General features: G+C 41.6%; 1 protein-coding gene across 1 annotated transcript in view; it reads right to left on the reverse strand.

The window, feature by feature from the left end:
* Positions 1-22,444, reverse strand: part of ano2b (anoctamin 2b) — a 94,148-nt gene that overhangs the window by 25,942 nt on the left and 45,762 nt on the right. Inside the window, exons 17-22 of the mRNA XM_069670782.1 lie at positions 16,583-16,657; positions 16,177-16,378; positions 13,730-13,841; positions 13,351-13,408; positions 13,176-13,276; positions 6,859-7,001 (exon numbers count right to left, since the gene is read on the reverse strand). Of these exons, the coding sequence (XP_069526883.1) occupies positions 6,859-7,001; positions 13,176-13,276; positions 13,351-13,408; positions 13,730-13,841; positions 16,177-16,378; positions 16,583-16,657 (691 nt within the window). The remainder of the gene's footprint in view (positions 1-6,858; positions 7,002-13,175; positions 13,277-13,350; positions 13,409-13,729; positions 13,842-16,176; positions 16,379-16,582; positions 16,658-22,444) is intronic.

Consider the following 22,444-nt stretch of genomic DNA (forward strand, 5'->3'; position numbering starts at 1 on the left):
ACCATCGGCGACAAGATTGATTATTTCTATATAGTTATTTTTAATGCCGGAAACTGCTGGCGGGGGGTAGGTGTCAGTCAAAGCGATTAACTGTCTTTGTTTAAATTTTCCAGGGCTAAAATTTAAAGTGAATGATAAATATGACTGTTCAAGAAAGCAGGATGAGATTTTTTTCACTTTAAATGTTTGCCCTGGAAAATGAAAACAAAGGCAGTGTGCAGTTAATCGCTTCGTCTGACACCTACCGCCCGCCAGCAGTTTCAGGCATTAACAAGACTATTCAAAACCTGGTATGTGGCTGACCGCATCAGATCATTGTGCGCTTTGTGGGCAATGTGTTACAAGGACTGTTTTTATGAGGCAGATGACACGTGTTTGAAAGCAGGTGAGGACAGCGGAGGAGCAGCCCCGCCTACTCCCCAAACAAAGTATCCAGAGCCTTATAGACGGAGAGTCGCGTCAGTGGAGGTCCAATATGCTCCATGTGCTCTCTCTATGGCTCTGAAAGTACCGTCACTCAGTCAGTCAGTCACATACAGGCCTGTGTGTCGAAAAAAAAATTAAATTTCAGTCTGCTTCATAACCAGCGAAAAACTCCTCACAGTGGCTTTAAATGAAAATCTTCAAGATTATATCTTCAGGTTTGTACAGGTAAAAATAAGCAAAGAGATAATAGGTACGGCTTTGTCCACAGGGGGCGCCAAAATCAACACAAACCAAAAGTTCCTCACAGGAGGTTTCAGGGGATAAGGTTTGAAAAATGACTAAAGCATATAAAGGGATAACAGGATGATTTACATCTTATTTCTGAAAAACAGAGCTTGCTTAATATAAAAGGATTCAGCAGTTGGTTACCTGGTTAAGTTTCCATCTACACCAACGAAACCATGATAACGTGAATGTGAGGTGAAATCCATGCAAACACTGTCCACTGGTTTGAGGATTCTTGGAAAAAAAACTTTGTACATGTTCCACTTTATTAAAGTTGCTCTAAAAAGAACCATTTAAATGAGACATTTCTGCTAAATGATAACAGAGACAGAAATCAAACCTCCAGCATCTGAATCCTACATCTCAAACAGCCTCTGAGAAGCCGTCAGATTGACGTTTGTGAACGGTCATTTCTGTGCTCAGGAGTCACACTGTCTGTCCAGGCTCGCTCTGTGATCCAGATGATGCCTTTTAAGGTTAAACACTCCACTGCACCAGCTGAACTGGGACTTTTTATGATTAAGCAGTGTGTGGAACTTTGGGTTATCAGACTTGCATAACACACACGCAGGCACACATACAGCATAGACACACACACACACACAGAGTTAACATCCATGACTTATAGTAAACCAAAGTTGGTTGGAATTTATTGTAGAGAACACATTGTACAGCACTGTAGGGCTGATGGCAGCGAGTGTCTGGCTAAGTACAATCAACTTTAATAGTAGTTCAATAACCAAGACACCAGGGGCCACAGACTTCCTCCTGCCTGGACAGGTCTTCGCCAACACAGAGGCTCCCCTTCAGCCAAAGAAGGGTCAGATGTCAGCCAGGGTGTTGCAGCTGTGTGTGGAGAATCAGTGTATCTGTCTGACGATCTAAGGTAGATGTTACAGACTGAATCTCTTGACCCACTGCGCTGCCTTGGTTTTTTAGCACGAACGGAATATAAGTAACGGCGTAACGTTATTAGGATACAAAAAAGGCAACTGTTTTCTGTAACAGTTACAGAAAAAAATGAGGTTTAGATTTACATTTATTATTATAGGTATTTAGATTACAGTTTTAAAATACATTTTAAAATGAAGATGATATAATACCAAAGATGCTCTATAACATCTGCCGTCTCATTTCTAAACCGTCTGACTGTCTCTGATAATACCATGCAGCTGCGCGCACAGGTTACGACACACAAGTCTCACAACACCGCTCCTCAAAGTTGCCAACAACAGTCTATGGTTGCCATGGCCTGTGGTGAAAGAAATGCTTTCACTGGGTGGAAATGGGAGCAACATCGCTGTACAGTGCAAGTTCTGCCTTCCGGCTGTGAAAATGCTGTCTTTATCCAAGGACTCCACATCTAATTTAAAGAAACATTTACAGGTAAGACCAACCGCTAACGTTAGCTGCACAGAATTCTAGTTAAAAATGTAAGCTAACCTGTCGTCTTCTTCTACTACTACTGAAAAATAGTTTGTGACTCTGGTGTTGGCCGTGGCCGGGATGGTGTGGGTAAAAACACAAGCCCCAGACTGGAGTTTACGGCAGTTTACTTAAGGTGTGAAGTCGTGTGAACATCAGACCTAACAAAGTACATTTAACCCTCTAGACCCCATTGCGCCCCGCAGCGCCCATTTTATATTCAATATAGCACCAAAGAGCGCCCGTCATCCATCCATTATCTATACCGCTTATCCTGTTCAGAGTTGAAGGGGCGGCTATCCCAGCTGTCAGTGGACGAGAGGCGGGGTTACACCCTGGACTGGTCGCCAGTCAATCACAGGGCTGACACATAGAGACAGACAACATTTCACGCTCACACTCACACCTACGGGCAATTTAAAGTCATCAATGAACAAGCATGTCATTGGGCTGTGGGAGGAAGCTGGAGTACCCGGAGGGAACCCGCACATGCACAGGGAGATCATGCAAACTCCGCACAGAAAGGCCACTTTGTCCGAAATGGGGCTTTGAACAGGGAACCTTCTAGCTGTGAGGCAACGAGCGTCCCTTTATTTACAATCTCATGGAAGCCGTAAGATTATGTTGTCAGATCCTGAATCACCGTGCATGATTCATGCAGGGGTTCATCATTAGATACCACAGTGACAGAAGGAAGCTGTGTATAAATGGCATCCAGTCTGATTGGCTGGACAAAGAATAAACCAGCTGATCCCAGGTCAGGTCCAGTTGTCAAATATTTCTTCTAAAACCTTCCTGATCAATAAAGGATCAAAACAGCATCCACCTGCTTCCTAAGAAGGTGGAAAGGAAACATGAGAAAGACGAGTTGCTTTGCCTGTCTCTGTGCTGCTCGGAACGGAGCAGTGGAACTTTAGCAGTGTGGGAACGGGGATTTCCAGCGACCCGGAGACTGACGGCTTCACCTCGGGACGCCACGCTGAGACAAAGAGCAGCGAGGAAGAAAATACGACAGCGGAGCGGCGAGCGCTAGAGGGCAAGCTTAGAATAACCTCGCTATCTACCCGAGCCAAGGTTGACGGGTTCGAGGCTGGTCCAGGCACACACACACAAAGAAGGCACACACACGGCTTAACACGAGCTCTGGGTCTCACAAATACAACACATTTACAGACACACACAGAGATACAGGAGTTCACACGTTCACACATATAACAGCTATGTGAGAGTGTGTGTTTGCAGGTAGAGCGCAGACATTTCTAACATTCCTTGCTGTGCCCTGCAGCGACACCAGCTCAGTCTCTATTTATCCCACCTCCCACTGTCCTCGCTCTGCATCACCACCACATTGTCTTATGACAGGACGATTAAAAGTTTCAACAAAGCTTCTCTAAATGCTGTCCTTAACTCCACAAGGACTAAACAAAGGTCTTGATCTAACCAAATGACACAGGCAGCAGCTAATTCTAGTAGCAGTAATTCTAATGATACTGAATCTGCAGGTCCAGTTGTGTTTTACGTATCTAAGCGTGTTTTTTCCCCTCACATTCACAAGAAACTTCACACACAGAACATCGCACATTTTGCCAACAAAGCTTTACTTGACATTTAGAATTACACCAAGATCTTCATGTTTATACTACATTGATCTTAAAGCATAATAGAAAGTTAAGCTGGTTCAAATCTTTACACGTGCAGAGACTGCCAATTTCTGGAGTCCCACTTGTTGCTGCATGTTTGCTGATCTGCTGCTGCAATTTGACTCAAACCACCAGGAGGAACTGCTCCACTCATATGGCCACACAGCTTGATATTTCAGTTACTATCAGTTTGAGAATGTGTTTCTTTGTTGTCATGTTTTATATTGTGCATACATTCGCTGGTTTGTGTATTAGATTAATACTCATGGCTCAGCTGAACTGCACCTGCATCTTAAAGAGCAGCTCAGGTCATGTTTAAAGACATATAAAATACTCTGCTTGAAATAAGAAATTGTGTCTGATATATTTTTTCCGCAAAACACATAAAAATCTTCCCAAGGCATCTCCTCCTTCCCTCTCATTAAAAATTCCTGAGTCTGCCGACAGTGCAAGTTTCCAACCGCCCCCTCCCTTTCTGGTTGTCTTTGTGGCTGTAGTTACTGTTTGTGAGAGCAGCTTGAAACTTTAAAACATCTTAGGGCCCGATCAGACAGAACGCGTTTTAGCTTTTTTGTAGTCGTTGTCAACGAGAGGGGCACTTTTTGCACGCTGATTTTGCGTTACAGAGCGCCTCGCGTTTTTCCGCTCTGTGCGGCTCCATTTTTGGGGAAACACACTGAGCGCCTCGAAAAATCCCGACGTCATTGCCGTTTTTTCTCATTGTCCAAATGGATGAATGGAGAGCCCTGCTGTCACTGTTTACAAAATAACGGTTAGGTTAATAACAGCTCATGATTCGGTGGTTGCCTTAACAACAATTTTAAAAAAAGGCGCAGCGAGCAGTGCTGTGCGCCTCTTGTTTTTTGTCGTGTAAGGTTGCCTTGCTTTTTCAAATGGGGTCTAACTCTAAACTCCAAACACGCAAATTTAAAGTTATGCTCCACTAAAACACACATTACTTATCGTTACTTCCCTTACATGTTTTAGCTGTAGTCTGTGACAGAATGTAGCAAAATTGGCACTGAAATAGCAAAATGTGTGAGTAACAACTTTAACCCAAACACTAAAATGTTTCTAAATCAAACCCTCAGGCTTTACTTTCTATGCCTCAGCAGGTGTTGGTTTGTTATGACTGCAGTGTGCTGTAATAGTGCAGGAGACACAGCCTTCAGCTGTCAGTGTGTCTGTGTGTGTGCAGCCTCAGACACTATAACACAACACCTGTAGCTTTTAACAGCTCCATATAGTAACTCACAGGCAGTGAACTTTTACTGCCACATAACTGTCTCTCCACCTTTAAATATTTAACCTAAGAGTGACCTTAGTGATGATATTCTGCTCTGACACAAAGAATAAACTTTCATTTAATTGTCATTTGCCTGCCTTTGCCTTTTCCTCCAACGTGACTTTATCTCAGCTTTTTGTTGTTAGGATTGGTCACATCCGTGTCCATCCTTTCTCGGCCTTTCACTCTTTGTCGTGATCAAATTTTACAGGCCCCTGGATAAGATTTGATTGACAGTTTTTTTTACACTATGTCTTATTTGTGCCAATGACAGACGGCCTCACGATCCCTCTGACGCAGGAGGTGTCAGAAAAGTTACCACAGGGATAACTGGCTTTTGGCGGCCAAGCGTTCATAGCGACGTCGCTTTTTGATCCTTCGATGTCGGCTCTTCCTGTCATTGTGAAGCAGAATTCACCAAGCGTTGGATTGTTCACCCACTAATAGTGACATGAGCTGGGTTAAACCGTAGTTTTACCCTACTGATGATGTGTTGTTGCAATAGTAATCCTGCAGACGGGTAGTTCCAAACTGTCGCTCTGCCACTTTTGTACAGACGTTCTGAATTTAAAATGTAGAGGGAAAAATTTGAAGGTTTTCCACGACTGTTTTCTTCTCCAGGTGGGCCAACCATTCAATGCAACAAATTGATACATATGTACATTTTGATTAGATAAATATGTAATATAATCTATCATTTATTACATCAGTGGTAAAGTAAAAGTCACAACAGCACTGTGTAGAAATCCTTTGTTACAAGTAAAAGTCCTGCGTTCAAAATTTGACTGTAGAGTAGCTCAGCTAGACGTTCCATGATGCAGACTGTCCCATTTTAGAATGATATTTGTTATGTTAGATAATTAGTAAAGCAATAATGTGTTGCTCACTTTAATGCAGCAGATGGGAAAGGTGAAGCAAATAAATATTTTTAATATACTGCAAAGGAGCGTGTGATTTGTTTATCAGGGATCAAGCCAAGTCTTATCTTAACCTAATACAATACATAACCTTTTGTATTATTAGTCTGAAAGCTAAGTAACTAGTAATTTATGTTACTCTAGTTTAGTCTAGTAACCTGGTTTAATAGAAGAATAAAGCTACAGAAAACCGAAATACTCAAGTAACGTACCTCAAAATTGTAACATCACAAAAATAACATCACATAACTGAATCCACTCTAAATCATGAGAGGTTTTCTACTTCCTCCTGCAACAACACTCCACAGAAGCCTTTCTGAAAGGCACAGGAAACACGATGATGATTGAAACTGAAAGCCTTTCAAAATAAAGTGTCACTTGCTAATTACTTACTCTCCTTTTACGGTTAAATATTTAAGAACACAGCTGAGAAAGATTACGCACGAGGAAGGCAAAACTGTGATTGCATCTCAAGTGTTTATGTGCTTTGGATTGTGATTGACATGAATGGAAATTACATAAAACATATATATGGTGCGTGTACGTTAGCATGAAGTCGTCCAAACCACATGACAAAGAGTCTTTTTATGTCCTATTAGCTGTAGGCCCAAAAATGACATGATTTAGGTCCAGAGAGATCGTAGCTAGAGCAAAAGCCACTGGATAATGTTTAGAAAATATTGTAGTCATGGTTACAACATAAAAACGACAAACAGTGAGTGTACAGTAAACAGGAAACAATTAGCAGTCTCATTCCTGCATGTTACACACCTCTCAGTGATGTAAATGCATGTTGGCGCCTAAATAGCTGCTCTCTAAGGGTGTTTTTCTTTTTTCTCTTTGTGTGTGTGTGTGTGTGTGTGTTTGTGTTCAGACTCACTCATCTCCATGTATTCAGGCGTGAGGCCTTCAAACGGGGCCAGGGCGTAGTCCAGGTTCCACTGCTTTGGAGGCCTCTCGTCCTCGATCTCCGCCTCTGCTGATCCTTTATCCTTTATCGCACGCACCAACTTCTTCAACTTCCTGTCAGGACGGAGGGAGAGGTGATGGTTGGAAAGAAATAATGATTAATGGAAAGACTTCATTCTGTATTGTGTGTGTGTATGCAAGTTTTGTGTGAAATTAAAACTGCTAAAGAAACACAATAAGAGGAAACCAAACAAGTAAAACAATGAAAAAATCAGCATCAGAGGTTAAAAGCAGTTCTAAAAGGTGGGTCTTGGCCAGTGACTTGAAGGAGGTCAGGTCGGTACAGTGTTGTTGGTGATGTGTTTGGGTAGAGAGTTCCTGAGGGAGGGGGCAGCTATGGAGAAAGCTCTGTCGCCCCAGGTTTGGTGCTTGGTTCTGAGTGGTGGAGAAAGGAGCTTTGCATCAGAGGAGTGGAGGCTGCGGGAGGGAGCGTGGCGGCTGAGCAGAACTGGACGCCTTGTGGAACAGGGAGCCAGTAGAGGTTCTGGAGGACAGGGGTGATGTGTTCATGGTAGCGGGAGTGAGTGATGAGGCGGGAAGCAGAGTTCTGGATGTGTTGGAGTTTATTGAGGACTTTGGAGGATGACCCATAAAGGATGCTGTTACAGTGGTCGATTCTGGATGTGATGAAAGCATGGATCAGGGTTTCGGCCGCAGAGAAAGAGAGTGATGTACGGAGACGAGCGATGTTTTTGAGGTGGAAAAAGGCAGTCCTGGTGATTTGATTGGCGTGTTGTTGTCGAGAGTGACTCCAAGGTTACGGATGTGCGGTGAGACAGAGTGGAATTGTCGATGGTTAGGCAGAAGTCGTGGGTGGTTTGAGTGAGGGATTTGGGGCCGATGATTATAATGTCAGATTTTTTACAGTTGAGTTGGAGGAAGTTGGCTTGCATCCATGTTGTTATTTGAGTGAGGCAGTCTACACCTCTTATCCTGTTCAGCGTCCCGGGGGGAGCTTGAGCCTATCTCAGCTGTCATCGGGACAGACAACCTTTCATACTCACACACCTAGAGTCACCAAAGAACCTAACAAGCATGTCTTTGGACTGTGGGAGGAAGCCGGAGTACCTGGAGGGAACTCACAAAAGCACGGGGAGAACATGCAAACTCCACACAGAAAGGCCCACTACGTCCGAACCGGGGTTAAAACTAGGAACCTTCTAGCTGTGAAACGACAGCGCCACCCACCGTGCAGCCTGATTCTTGAAATGCAAAATGTATAAAAACTAAACCTTCTTCTTAAGTTTTTTTTCTTTGTCGTGCCCCAATACTCTTCTGTTGAAAAGTCTTACTCACGTAAAACAGTATCAGGCGGGGATTGTAATACGTTTCTTTTTTCAATCACGTGCCACCAACCACCACCCTCTTTGGCTGACAGCAGATATTTAATGTCTTAAATGTGAACGTTTTATGTGAAACTTTATATCAAGCATGGTGGTCACATTTGTTCATGTCTGATTAAACTGTAGTTAATATCATTATAAGGTGTTATTAAGGGTAAAATGCTGCACTTAGCAGCTTTACTGCAGCTGAAGGCTGAATTTCAAATCCTGCTTCCAATGTGTCAACAAAAGAAACAAACGAGCATGTTTTCCGAGGCATTGAACTCAAGCGTTTATGAATGTAAGCAGGGTGGTGCAGCAGAATGGGACGTGCACTCAGTAAACTTTCCCTGGACCTATAAAGACTGAAACGGTCTCTGCTTGTGAAACTAAATCAACAAGTAAGCACTGACTCGGGTACAGTAATGCTAACAGTTAAACAAATTGACTGGACGAACAGCCAGAAGCTGACTGTGTTCAAAGAAACTTCCAAAGAAAGCAGATTGGCTTCAAGCTGAAGCTGTGATGCTGACGAAGTGCTGCTGGGAAACACAGCAGGAGAGCACAGACAGCCAGGCAGGTACACACACACTTTTAATGTGCGTTTCTCTAAATACATGCCTTTGTGCAAATGTTTCCACTTACAGTGTGTGTCGTGCCCGTAGTGTGTCCATAGGCGCAGTTTATTTATACATGACACACGGGTGAATGAATGAATGGACAAAACCTACTTAAAATTATATATAATATAATTGTATAATTATGTTGTGCATGTGACGATGTATCACGCACACACAAGAGAGTTACAGATGGTGCGGCACGTTCAAGGAGGCAGTGAAGACATAAATGTTTATGTGAACATACACACAGCGTACACTACATGTAGACACACATACCAGCACAGTGGCGTTACTGGCCTCGGTCTGAAAGGAGGTTTCTGATGTAGGTCAGGACTCCCTTATTCTGTTTGGAGTGTGTCTCTACTTCCCTAACCCTGTGTTCTTGTCCTCTCCTGTTGTAGCAACAACATTGTTTTACTGATAGGTACGTACTCTGTGAAACATGTAAAGCATCCCCCAACAATGTGTTCAAATGGGCAGTGAGCCAGTTGGTAGAAGAACAAAATCATTCTTATGTTTGTCAAATATGAGAATGTGAGAGGTGTCACATGTACAGATGATTATCTCCAAACTCTGCAGATGAGGTTTTCTCAAGAGTTGGTGTTTTATAGAACAATCTATAAGGAGGCCAGAAACATGACTCTAAAGGATATATAATGCATCTGGCGGCTTACTGATGTATAAATGTTTCATTTGCACAACATTTCTAAGCTGTTTTCTGTTGTTGTCTGTTTCAGTATTTTCATGCCCCCTAGTGTTTAACATCACTTAATACAGCTATAAATAATTTGTGTATTACAAAAAATTATCAAATGAGAATTCTGGCTTTGATATACAGTAGTATTTCTTTAACAGGGTTCTTGCACCATTTTCAAAATCAAATTCAATGCTTTTAAAAACAGGACAGCAAAACTAGTTACGTCAAACAACTTAGACTGCTTCTACACTCTCTGTTACGGTAATGTTCGGGCACAGCGTGACAACTTTCCCATCTGCCTTACACGCACCATCTGCAAATGTAATATCAGCAAAGTTGCAGTAAATTTAAGACAGACCTTAATTTCTCTGATTTTAATTTAAGAGCTTTTAAGACATTTTAAGGAGCCACAGGAACCCTGTTTGACTGTTACTGTACTGGTGTGATATCCCAGCAGTTTTCAAAATCTATCCCACGTATAAGTGTTGGAACCAAAGCAGTGGGCTACAATCTCAGCTCCCTTTTTCTTTTAGTTTTTAAAAAGTAATTTTTAAGCATGTTTGCCTTAATTAGATAGGGAGAGCTAACTTACAGCATAACTGACTTACAGCAAAGGACCTGGGTTGGAATCAAACCCAGGCTGCTGCAGAAAGGGCTCAGTGTCAGAGCACTGATTGCACGGTCAAACAGGTGAGCTAGCAGGGTGCTCAGTTTTTGTTTACATTTAAGCCTTTATTTGTTTACATTTAAGCCTTTTTTTGTTTACATTTTAGCCTGTATTTGTTTATATTTAAGCCTGTATTTGTTTACATTTTAGCCTTTATTTGTTTACCTTTGAGCCCGTATTTGTTTACATTTAAGCCTGTATTTGTTTACATTTTAGCCCGTATCTGTTTACATTTTAGCCTGTACTTGTTTACATATAAGCACGTATTTGTTTACATTTGAGCCTATGTTTGTTTACATTTTAGCCTGTTTTTGTTTACATTTTAGCCCGTATTTCTTTACATTTTAGCCTATATTTGTTTACATTTAGTCTGTTTTTGTTTTCATTTTAGCCCGTATTTGTTTACATTATAGCCCGTATTTCTTTACATTATAGCTTGTATTTCTTTACAAAATTAGCATCATGCCAAACTTTCTGTTTGAGGTGTACCCTTAGATGTGCAGACAGTCTTGAATTATAAGAAGCATCTTTACTTTGATTTCTAAGCAGGTTTACAGGCATTTATTCAACATAGACATGAGATGATGATCACTGGGCCAAACAAGAATAACTATAACTAAAGTAAGATGTCCCTGTCCCTTTCACCTCATGAAGTATCTTTGACTCTCCCGCTGCACCATCTTGAGGAGGCGTGCCTCACACTTTGGAAACCTCTGTGACAAAAATTCCTTGTACACGAACAAATTGTGACCCAGTTAGGGGCTGCACGCTTTGAAATCCGTTTCAAACCTCACTACGTCACAATGAGTCAACGTGACTCTCCTGTCCTGAAAGCTCCTCCAAATGCAGCAGAAACACACCCTTCTTTTATAATTCAACGGGTGGTGATGTGTGCCAGTCGCCAGTTTGGGAGCTCAGAATGACGCTGCTGTCTCCGCAGACTTGGATCCTGTTTGAGGACATGCACATTAAACCCTCAAACTTTAAGTCCTCTGAGGGATACAAGTCAAACAGAAGTGAATTGGACAACTGGAGTTGTTGGATGTTATAAACAGCCATTTCTAACCAGCAATTTGGACATTGAAGTTGGAGTCACATATGGTTAGATTCTGGCCTTTCCAGTTGGTCAATGCTGAATCTCTCTGGCTGCAGGTCCATCTCTTACATCTGTAGGGAGCCTTTAGGGTCAGGTAGCATCTTGTAAACCTGTGAAAACCTCTGATGTTCTGCCTTTACTCAGCGGTTCCAGAAATTCCCTATAAACTGCATTCTGGCCCTCAGCTTAAGACTTCTGTTTTAATGGTTGTCTCCAAGGTGTGGAAGCTTTTAAGTGAATGAATGTGAAGCAGATGAGCAGGAGGTATGTAGGTGGTGTGATGTTATGTGCCGTGGCTCGCTGATCCCTAAGGACACCACAGCGTTTGATGAGGATCACCTCACAGGTCGGGGGGTCAAGCTGGGCTAACAGCAGCAGTGAGAGTGCAGCCTAAAGTCAGAAGGCACCTCTGTTGTGTGACAGTTGTTATAAACAGAGCCGACCTCTGACCTTTGGGATTTGCATGTAAAAGCTGAGGCGTTACACAAGATGAGGTGCCACTGTACAGACATGGGAGGAATGTTATAAGAACAAGAAAGGAGCGAAGGGAATGTCGTAAGTGCTTGTGAGTAAGCATGTGTGTTTACGTAAAGTTGGTCGGATGTTCAGACTGAAAGCAAAGCAAATGCTCGAGTATGACTGCTGGATCATTTGTGTTTTCTTTGATTTAACTGCAATAAATAGGCTGACAGGAAGAATTAACGACATATGATGCAGATTTATAGAAGGTGAAAAGTCACGCTTTGTCAGATCAAGATGATACGCAAACTTTAAAAGCTTTAAAAATGTTTATGAATGGAGTTTGGGTCGACCATTTCTGATGCAAACTCAGGACGTAAGAAGAATCTCAACAGCGACAGGCCTTCACAATTTCATGCCTGAGTTGAAATTAATTAAATTTCCAATACAGGAAGAATGCAAATATGCTTGAATTTGTGTCTGTTCATGTTCTTGACTTTGTGTGTTATTGTGTGGGGAAAATCTTTGCTTTTTTTTAAAGGAGCAATTAACCCCTGGAAAAAGCCTCTGTCAGTCAAAGCTGGTGTTCTCTGTAATCGATAGAAGCAATAATATTTGAAATTGGCACCATAGCTGTGGAGAAAGTTGAACAAACAGCTTGTGGTTTTGCCCATTCTACATTCCTACAACACCCAGAGTGCATTGCGCCCCTCCCTCGGAAAGGAACGGCCCAGCGAGAGACGCTGGAGTGAAATATGACCGTTTTTCGCTGCAGGCAACGGCTCAGAGCGGTACAGAATCTGAAATAGGACGAGAATATACCAGTGGATCGTCTAAAAAATCTTGGGGTCTGCAGTCTACATTTCAAGCCCGACGATTTTGAACGAGACATGACATCAAAGGCGGGCGTCCCAGATTGAGGAAGTGTAGTTTAGCAAGCTCCCTGGCCTCCGCCAGATGACGTGTTTTACGTAGTCTGGCGGTCGAAAATCAGCGAACTGGCCCTTTAAAAGCCAACTGTACTACACTTTTATACAGCCCTTCTAAGGTTCTTATCATCTGTCACACTTGCGCACACTTGTTTCAGTGTCTTGCCAAATATATGCTCCTACAAGCGGGCTGAAAGGAGGCTTGAATCAGCAATCTTCTGATTAGTGGACGACCCGCTCTATCTCTGAGCTGCCCCATTTGTCTGAAAACACCTTCACTGTATATGTCAGAGAATGAGGCGAGTTCCTGGTTCTTTAGATTGAATAGCCCTTATTTGGTCTGATTCTTTGACACCTTTGTTACTTGCTCTTCAGCAGTCCATACCTCCAGACTTACTTTGTGTGCACATGCAGAAAAAGGAAACAGCGTCCACTTACGGGATGCCGATCTCAAAGATGTTGTTCTGGATCAGCTGCTTCCCCAGCATGATGATGCTGAGCTGAATGCACAGCTCAATGAGGCAGCCTCCTGGTGCACACTGAGGGAGAGACATAACTTCATGTTTTACTTATTAAGCCAAATAAAAAGAGACAGAGATAAAATGTTACGAACCTCTTCCATCCGGTAATCATTAAAAACATACACGTAATTTCCTGGTCGACCAGCAAACCTGCAAAAAGACAGGAAGACACAGTGTGAAAGGTTTCTTTTGGACTCAGCCAGGAGCAATCTTTGTATTTGTTGTCTTAAATAGATGTTATCAGTTGTGTGATGGTATCAAGTGTAATCCAGGTGAAATTCAGGGCATGTTGATGAATGTTGTCACAGTTCAAAGAAAACCCATGAATGTCCAAATTTAGAAATTTGGGATTTTGTACATGAAATGAAGGAGACGATTCTCCTGAATTTGCAGGGACAACAACATTGGGTTATCTGAGAAAAAGACTTTGAAAATGTTAAAAACAAGGCTGCGTTCAAGCACAGGACTTACCGTCCCTTGAAGAAAGCCACGTAAAAGATGGGTGCGTACGCGTTCATGAACTTGAGCAAAAAGGCTTTCAGGATGAGACGCTCCTCAAAGTTTGTTTCCGTTTTAGGAATCTCTGAAAAACAGGTCAAGAGAAACTGTTAGAAAGACTCTGCATGGTGTTGTTATGTGAGGTCAGAGGAGAGCATAGCAACAGGGCTTGAAAGAGTTCAATGGGACGTATGTGCAGCAACATTGTATTTTGTTCTTACAGTATGTCTCTTTAATCCACAGACCCAGAACTCTGAGTCTATTCTGAGAGAAAGTGGGGATTCGTCGGTCTGACTGTTGAACTGGAATTATAACATAATCACTGTGCTGGAAGTAGGTTAAAATGCACCTCTCACATGGCTCACCCCCGCTCTCTCTTTCTCACACTTTGCCTTCCCATTCTTTTCTTCTATTTCTGAGGTTTTGAATATGAATGCAAATGTGTTTGAAAGCTCCGGGGATGACTGATGGGAGGACTGAAGCATGAAAACATCAAAGTTTCATCAAATGGTTCACCAGGAGGCAGACAGACTCTTCCCGTCTCTCACACTCACAGATGCGGAACGATAACATGAAGAAATGTTGATCGTGGTCAGAGGCCTGCAGATTTCTCTAAGTGTTTTGAGATGTGCCATGTTTAAAACACATTGAAAACACAAGCGAGTGAGTTCCATCGGTTATAATGGAGGACATCTGAGAATTCTGATATCTTAAAATACATCTGAAATACTCGATTCATTACAACAATGTGGATTTGAGGAAAATTGGATTGATGAGGAATTAAAAAAATATGTCACATCTGAATGCTATGGAAGCGTATCGCGTTAAAAAAAGTCTGCTCTGTTTTTCTGAATTAACAATGTACCTCAAAATCCTGCGATTAGCTCTCACTACACGAAAGATCAATTCTATGAAAGAAAGCATGTCTGTATGTTGAGTTTAATCTAGTTTTATTTTGGTTTGGGGTTGAGACACTGGAAGATACTTCTCTCTTTAAGTAACATACAGTAAAATTCAGTGTATAAGACAAACTTCTAATACATTTTTTTTTCATCTAAAAAGTGGGCTGCGTCCTATATACCAGTGCGACCAATATACCAGTATAAAATGCAGAGAGGTATGTTATTGTGTTGCGGTATTTTACCCAGACGATGGCGCTATCCGGTTGTTTAGTGGTGATGTCACATCTCTGCATTAAACAGTTTGCAGGTCCAAGCTGCTACAACGTCTCCTATTTACAATATGTGCTGTTTGCCTTGCTGTTTTAAGCGAGGTAACTAACTTGAACGCTTCATCACGGAAATGCACCGCCATGATCGCCATTGCAGCTACCTCCCTCACAACCATCAACGTTACCGTAGGCTGCCAGCTACCACTAGCTGCAGCACCGGTAGCTAGCAGGATTGCAAACTCGACGTGGTGAAAACAGATGGTAGGCTGTAATTTGTGTGTAAATGTGTTTTAAATGAAAATAAACTGAAATAGTGTTGAAATAACTTGTATATTGTAACACGTTTTTATCAATAAATAGCTATAGACTGTACATGGTATTGCGGTTAGTTTGTCAACTCTATGCAGGCAGCAACCTTAGCGTGTGCACGTCTTTAATTCTGAAAAACTTTTTTAAATTAAGACTTGAAATTTTGAAATAATTATGCCGTTAATTCAGAAAAACAGGGCAGACTTTCTTTTCTCAAGTAAATGCAGTACGCTTCTGTAGAATGCACACAAACATTACAAAATTGCAGTTGTGTGTTTTATAGAAAGATATTAATGGCAAAAATGTGCTTAGTATAATTTACCTTAGAGTAAGCGCTCATTGTGTGCACAGGTAAAATGTGGTGATAAAATTACGTGAGGTGAAAAACAAGTTCATTTAATTTCCTTTTCTACCAACATTTAATGGAATGTTTTTATGTTTTATGAATATATAGCTATAAAATCCAAAAGGATAAAAAACCTTTGATGGATAAAATTCTGGGGCTGCACGGTGGTGCAGTGGTTAGCGCTGTTGCCTCACAGCTAGAAGTTTCCTAGTTCGAACCGGTGTTTGGATGAAGTGGGCCTTTCTTTGGGTACCCCGGCTTCCTCCCACAGTCCAAAGACATGCTCATTAGGTTCAATGGTGACTCCAATATTGCCCGTAGGTGTGAGTATGAGCATGAAAGATTGTCTGTCTCTATGTGTCAGGATAAGCAGTATAGATGATGGATGGATTGGAGGACTGAAAGCAGTCGGAAACAGATAGTCTGGCTTTGTTCGTGTCTGTCGCTTCACATTTTATTTAAAAACTTAATGGTATCAAACTTCTCGTTGAACTCCCATCAAGAAAGAGTGTTCCTCTTAAAATGTTTAACTCTGGCTTATTTGGTTCACAACACCATCACACCTAAAGAATATATGACAATGTGTTTCTATACCTAGCTCAGTCAGCCACAGTGCCACAGCGCCGTAGATTTCATCAAGGATCAGAATAACCACGAGGTTGATGATGACAGCTGTGGCCGTCACAGTCACCCGAACATTAGACTTGGTCTCCGGGTCCGGGCTCATCGCCATCAGGGCCGACACCGTGATCCGGTAGATGATGACGCCGAAAACAGCTGAAAACGTCAAACCAAACTGGTGACAGAACGGGAAAGAGAGAGAATCAATGAGTCAGTGTGGAGGCTGGATTTAATACCAATGTAGGTCAGTCATTAACTCATTCATGTACATTAGCTGTGACATGTATGTTTACTTTTTTATATGTAGTGCTTTCATTCATACATACATAGAAAATGTAAGACCCTAGGTAAAACATTAATCTGCTTTTTATGAACTAACCATGAAGAGAATAGAGGAAACGTTGATGAAGTATCCAGGAAGACGATCTTTCCAGGTCAACTTCTCTATGGCAGCCTGAAAGGGTCGGACAGGGAACAGGGGAGAAAAAGAGAGAAAAAGTTGGCAGTCAGTCACACAATGGCCAACGCATCATCAACTTTTATCTGGGAATTTGTGATGCAGAACAAAGAGCTGCCTGAGAGATGTCGAAAAAGGGAGAAAAAGAACAATTTTACATGGTTGCAGCAGTGAATAAAAAAACAAATCTCCAAGTGCCCTTTCCTCCTTTCACATGGTTTGTAAAAACTATAATGGAAAGTTAAGGCAGCAGCAGCATCTGCGTTTCACCGCCTCCACAGGAAGTGTTAGTATGTCTCAACAGAGAGACATAAAGGAGCACAATAGGTCGATTTACAGTCTGCATCCTACATCCAGAGACCAACGAGGACCAAATGTTTTCATTTCATGGACCCTGCAATACTGACAGTTTATATCAGCACTGTACATGAGAAGATTCAGACCAGTTTTTTGGACCAGAGTATGGATGTGAGCAGTAAATGAGAGTAGAGAATGATTTTTAAATTTTGCTGAGTCATGCCTTCACTCAGAGAACTTAACTTGAAATCTTTGCGGTTCTCTTTTTAATTTCTGATCTCTGCCTAAAGTTATTTTTAAACAAAAAAGACTTACATGAGAAGTTCGACATTACTTTTAAAATTACACACTAATTATGAAGCTAATGTAAAGCCAGGAGACAGTAAGCTTTGACTAGCATAAAGACAAGAAGCATATCGTTACAGCTAGCTTGACTTTAGCTAGCTAATGCTGGCAAGAAGTGCACGTTTTGATTTCATTTTGCACATTAATGCACACGTGTCAATTTTACACTTCAGTTTTAGTATGTATTAAAGAAACCAGGAATAAAATAATAGATAGTGAGCTGTAGAGGCTAGCTGTTGCCTCCCTCAATCTTTAAGCTACTTTAAGCTAGGCTAACTAACTCCTAGCTGCAGCTTCACATTATATTGCAAGCAGTATGAGTGTTTCCCAAAATATCAAGCTATTACCTTAACAAAATAATCTTATTTCATCAATGTTAGAACACAAATTGTTCCAAAACTTAATCAAGGACCAGTGTTTGGTCATTTTACAGAAGGCTAATCAAATCACCACTGCAAGGAAATTAATTCCACAACTAACCTCAAAGAGAAAATCTGTGCTCAGTCAACCCCAACGCAAACACAAGCCTGTGAGGGATGGTATTTTGACTACTGTTATTTTGTTGTCCTACTTTCTGCTAGTGCTATAGGACGGGTATTTATTCCACACATGGACATGTCCAACCAGCTCTGGGGAATATGTGAGCCTAATATCATAAGAACCATTACTAAGACAGTTTAAAGTAGATCAACAAAACAAATAGTGTTCTGACAATTTGGCTCTAAAAGGTCTGGATTGCCTCATACTAAAATTGCTCAAAAATTGCTTCTCTGGTGCCATGTAACCTGCTGACTTCAACTTCATAATCACTGAAATCTGTGTGTATGACATGGATACTTGAAGTTCCCAGAGGGAAAAACTTGACCTACTTGCATCAAAAAAGCCACCTCACTGGCCCGTCCCTGGTTAAATATGGTTTGATCTCTGCAAAAACAAATGTTGCTTCTACTTCCTATGTGACCCCATTTACTCGTACACACACATATACTTACATGGGCAGGCAAACACAGGCAGGAATTTCACACACTCACAGGCTCAGAGTCTGGATATGAGAAGACCCTCTTAAACTAATAATCCAGACAACAGCGCCATCCAGTGGATACTTTGAAGCAGTGCAGTACACACAGACTTAGAGTAAATACACAACCTCAACTTCATCCAATATGTGCACTTTACATTAATGCTGTTTTATTAAACCTGTAAACAACTTATATTTAAAAACAGTAAATAGAACGTGTTCCTTGTTATGCTTTAACACTTACATTTTGTATTGTATCCTTCTGATCTGATGTGGTTTATTTTGGTGTTTCTTTATATTCATTAAACATCATTATAAATGTGTTGCTCATGTTCTGTAACCAAAATGTTTTGTGATCTATGTGACATAGTTGTCTTGGCAATGACATCGCAGTAAAAGAGATCTTTTTACTAAGTTAGGTCATCATGGTAAAGTTATGAAGTTAGAAACATGTTTATTTTTTGCAAATTTGTTGGATAAAAAAATTGTAATTTTTACAGAACTAGTCTTTGAAGATCACCTTGAGTTTAACCTTGTAAACATCTCCATGTGGAGTTTCTCATGTGCTACAAGACATATCAGGGACAACATAAGCAGTCATCTCCATGGCTGGGCCTGTCTGCTATTAAACTGCAGTGTACCAAGGACAGGCTGAACAACACGTCTCAGATTGGCAGGTTTGAGACGTCACAAACCTAAAGAGTCAATCCTGTTAATGAACGGGGTGACGCTATGCGTTACATTATGTGCAACCTATGGCAACCACTTCGACGATGCACGAGCCAGCTGTAACCATCATTGTCATTTTTGCAAACTCAGTACTGACTAACGTTAACGTTGCTACTAATTACTACATTTCAAGCTAGCTAAGTTTCTACAAGTTGCCACTAAACGATGGCAGAGACGTCTTTTGTTTTCAGCTGTACATAGTGGGTGGGACTACGCAAATTCAGGATTTTTTAATGAGGGAGAAGGTGGAGATGCCTTGGGAGGCTTTTACAAGTCAATTAAAAGTATTTTGCAGAAAAAACACAAGTAATTATTTCAAGCAGAGCATTTTATATGTCTTAAAACGTGACTGGAGCTGAGCTTTAAGACTAACTATTATAGTCTTGCTAATAACCTGTTGCTATTTTAACATTGCATTTCCATAGTGTCTGTTCGGCACATGCTGTGAAAATACTTAAATAACACGTGAATTAAGAACATGTGAATGTCTTGCTTAGACTACTTGTAATGTTGCATGCTAGAGGAAATTACTTGCCAGGTTTAAAGCTTGTTAATCAGTGACAACGCTAATGAGCTTTCTGATTAAACAAAACATGCTGCACCTGAACACATGAATCTCCCTTTACTCTTCCTCCATCTATTGGAAATCAATGATATATGTGAGGGAAGAGCGGCCTGCAGAGGACACCCTCCAAATTAAAACATCTGTGTTGGCTCCTGCATCTTTCACTCTGATATATTTTTATATCAAAGTTATTCGGACTCCTAATATTCAGTTAGATGAAAAACACTGACAAGCACTCACAACAACCTTCAAAGTTCCTTCATTCAACACACTTGAATATGATTTCAGTTTATATCAAAGAAACTCTCTAAAGTGGTATAAATATAATCCCTCTCGACAGAAAGGTTCAGTAACAAGACAATGTGCCTGTAACATGTCATTTCACCTCACAGTCAAGGTGACAGAATTTAAATGATTCAGCCTCCAGCAGGACTGTTTAACATTAAACCTGGACCCAAAAGGCTTGACATCTATGACATGTATTAAGTTGCCAACAAGCTCTTAGTCAGTTTAATGTTAGACTCATTCAGGTTGCTGAACCTGAGGGATCGACTTGTTGAAGGACAAAAAGACCTTCGGAGATAAAGTGTGTGTGAGAGATCCTTAGTGGGGACATCCTTCAGAGAAAAGACTAGTAGTAAATGGGTCAGGTGTTATATTTGGCTTGAAACCTCCATTGAGGAAAGCCCAACAAAGACACTCACAGTCTCTATGTCTCTATGTCACTCGCTCCCTGTGTTCTGATTATGAATGATCAAAAGCTGGGGGAAAAAATGCAACTAACCATGAAACACAATATTTATCTCCACACGTAAACACAACAGGCGGGTGGCATCATCCATCCATCTGGACTGAACTTTATGTGCTGCTCTGACTGACAGGATGATCAGCTTCCTGTCATCTTTTATTAGGTGTGACGTCAGTATATAGACCGATTTTATCTCAGCACACACAACTCTGCTCTGACCGTCGTGCACAGTTGGCTCTACTACATAAACTACGGCTGTGTCCCAATCCAGGGGCTGCAGCCTTCGGAGGAGGCGGTCCATGTAGGATGCTCCATTCATAGCCCGCGTAGGCCGTTCAAGCCAAACTGAAATGAGACCGTCTGGTCTACCCCTGCGTCACCAAAAACGCAGCTTCTGTTGCCTAGCAACAGGTAGCTAGCAGGTTAAATAGCTAGCATAACTAACATCGAGTAAGTTAACCTATTATTTTAAAGATAAATTGGCGTGTAAGGCGAGTGATTCGATTGAGTTGGAACCAGAAACGTTCACATTTTATTTTTTTGTATTCCTTGGCCGTGTAAAAGTCTGCCGTTTTGTTTGAATTGGCGCGCAATGCATCTTGGGATACAGTGGGCCGAGAGGGATGCACCCGGTGATTGTCGGCCGCATCTGAAGGAGCCTTGACTCGCAATCGGCCTTCAAATACTGCCTTTAAAGGCTGCAGCCCCTGGATAGGGACACAGCTTGCGTTCACACATACTTGGAGTGACATGAGAAAGCCATGTGATTGTTGCCGTGGATACGGGGAGAGTGGGCAGTGCTTAATGCGGCCCAGGACATGTGTCTACACACTGCCAGACGTATGTGGATAAATGCGTCCCAGATCACCTCCGTATGCTGCCTGAGTGGTCGGATCTGAATGCGTCCTCAATCTGTCCTGGGTGTATTCCAGTGTTGTAGTCAAGTCACTAAACCTCGAGTCCGAGTCAAGTCTCAAGTCCCCAGTGTTCTAGTCCAAGACGAGTCCCAGTCACCAAAGAAGAATACTGAGTCTGAGTCAAGTCCCCATTACCAGAGGCCGAGTCAAAGTCCAAGTTCACGTCCTCAGGGTTTAATTATGTTAAATGCTGCTAAGCTGAGCTTTAACTCTCTATCATCTGTGAGTCTGCATGTTTACACTGTACCCAGGCATTAGAGGGTGTGATATTGTTAAAACATGGAGCCAAATGATCAGTAAATTATTATAAATGACGTTGAGCAGCTTTCAGGTTATTTCTTTATTGTGTTGTATTGATGTATGAACGTCTTCTTCAACTATTTACTTTAGAAAAGATTAGAGAAGCTGTTTACAGCAGCTGTAATTGTTTCCATGTGTGCTGTAATGTCACTGCAGCAAATATCATGGGACATTTAAGCAGCAAAACTAAAACTGATTTAAACTGTTATAAATTGACGGGACAGAGGAACCTCCAGAGAGAACTGAATACACGTTTAGCATCTTAAATACCAATCTGAAGACAGCTCTGATGGAGCTCAGGGTTTATAATGAGGACCGCTGCTTCACAAACTACTTCACTGTAACCTCCACTGACTGTGTGGAACCTTTTGTATGTGTAGAGAACATGTTTCATTTCTTTATCATTAGCATCTGACTGATCCTGTCGGCGGTCTAGAGATTTAATTTATCAATGAAGTTATTGCGTCAGGGGAGACGCACTCATCGTTTCTGCTGCGGTGCGATCACTGCAGGTGTCTAATAAACTTAAAAATACCTGCAACTCATCCGCTATTAAGTAAAAATGTTATTCTAAAGACCCCTTTAGCCCGATCCACAGTGACATGACTGTAATCTGCGCACCACCACGACACAATGCTTATTGATAAAAAGGTCAGAGTTCGAATGCTGTCAATGCGCGAGACAGAGTCTAAGTCTGAGTCATCAGTGCTGTACCACTTGTGATCTGATCATGAACACCACGTTAATACTAATGTGAACAGGGCTACAACCTGCCTGCTTTGTTAAGGCCTGCACTTAGCCAGACTCAAGACTAAGTACTTTTGCCGACTTTCTATGTCTAAAATATTCAAATTCCTCCTTTATA

The sequence above is a fragment of the Semicossyphus pulcher genome, unplaced genomic scaffold (genome assembly GCF_022749685.1).
Source record: "Semicossyphus pulcher isolate SPU_LCO1_2020_fin unplaced genomic scaffold, fSemPul1.0.p SCAF_20, whole genome shotgun sequence".
NCBI classification, from domain to species: Eukaryota; Metazoa; Chordata; class Actinopteri; order Labriformes; family Labridae; genus Semicossyphus; species Semicossyphus pulcher.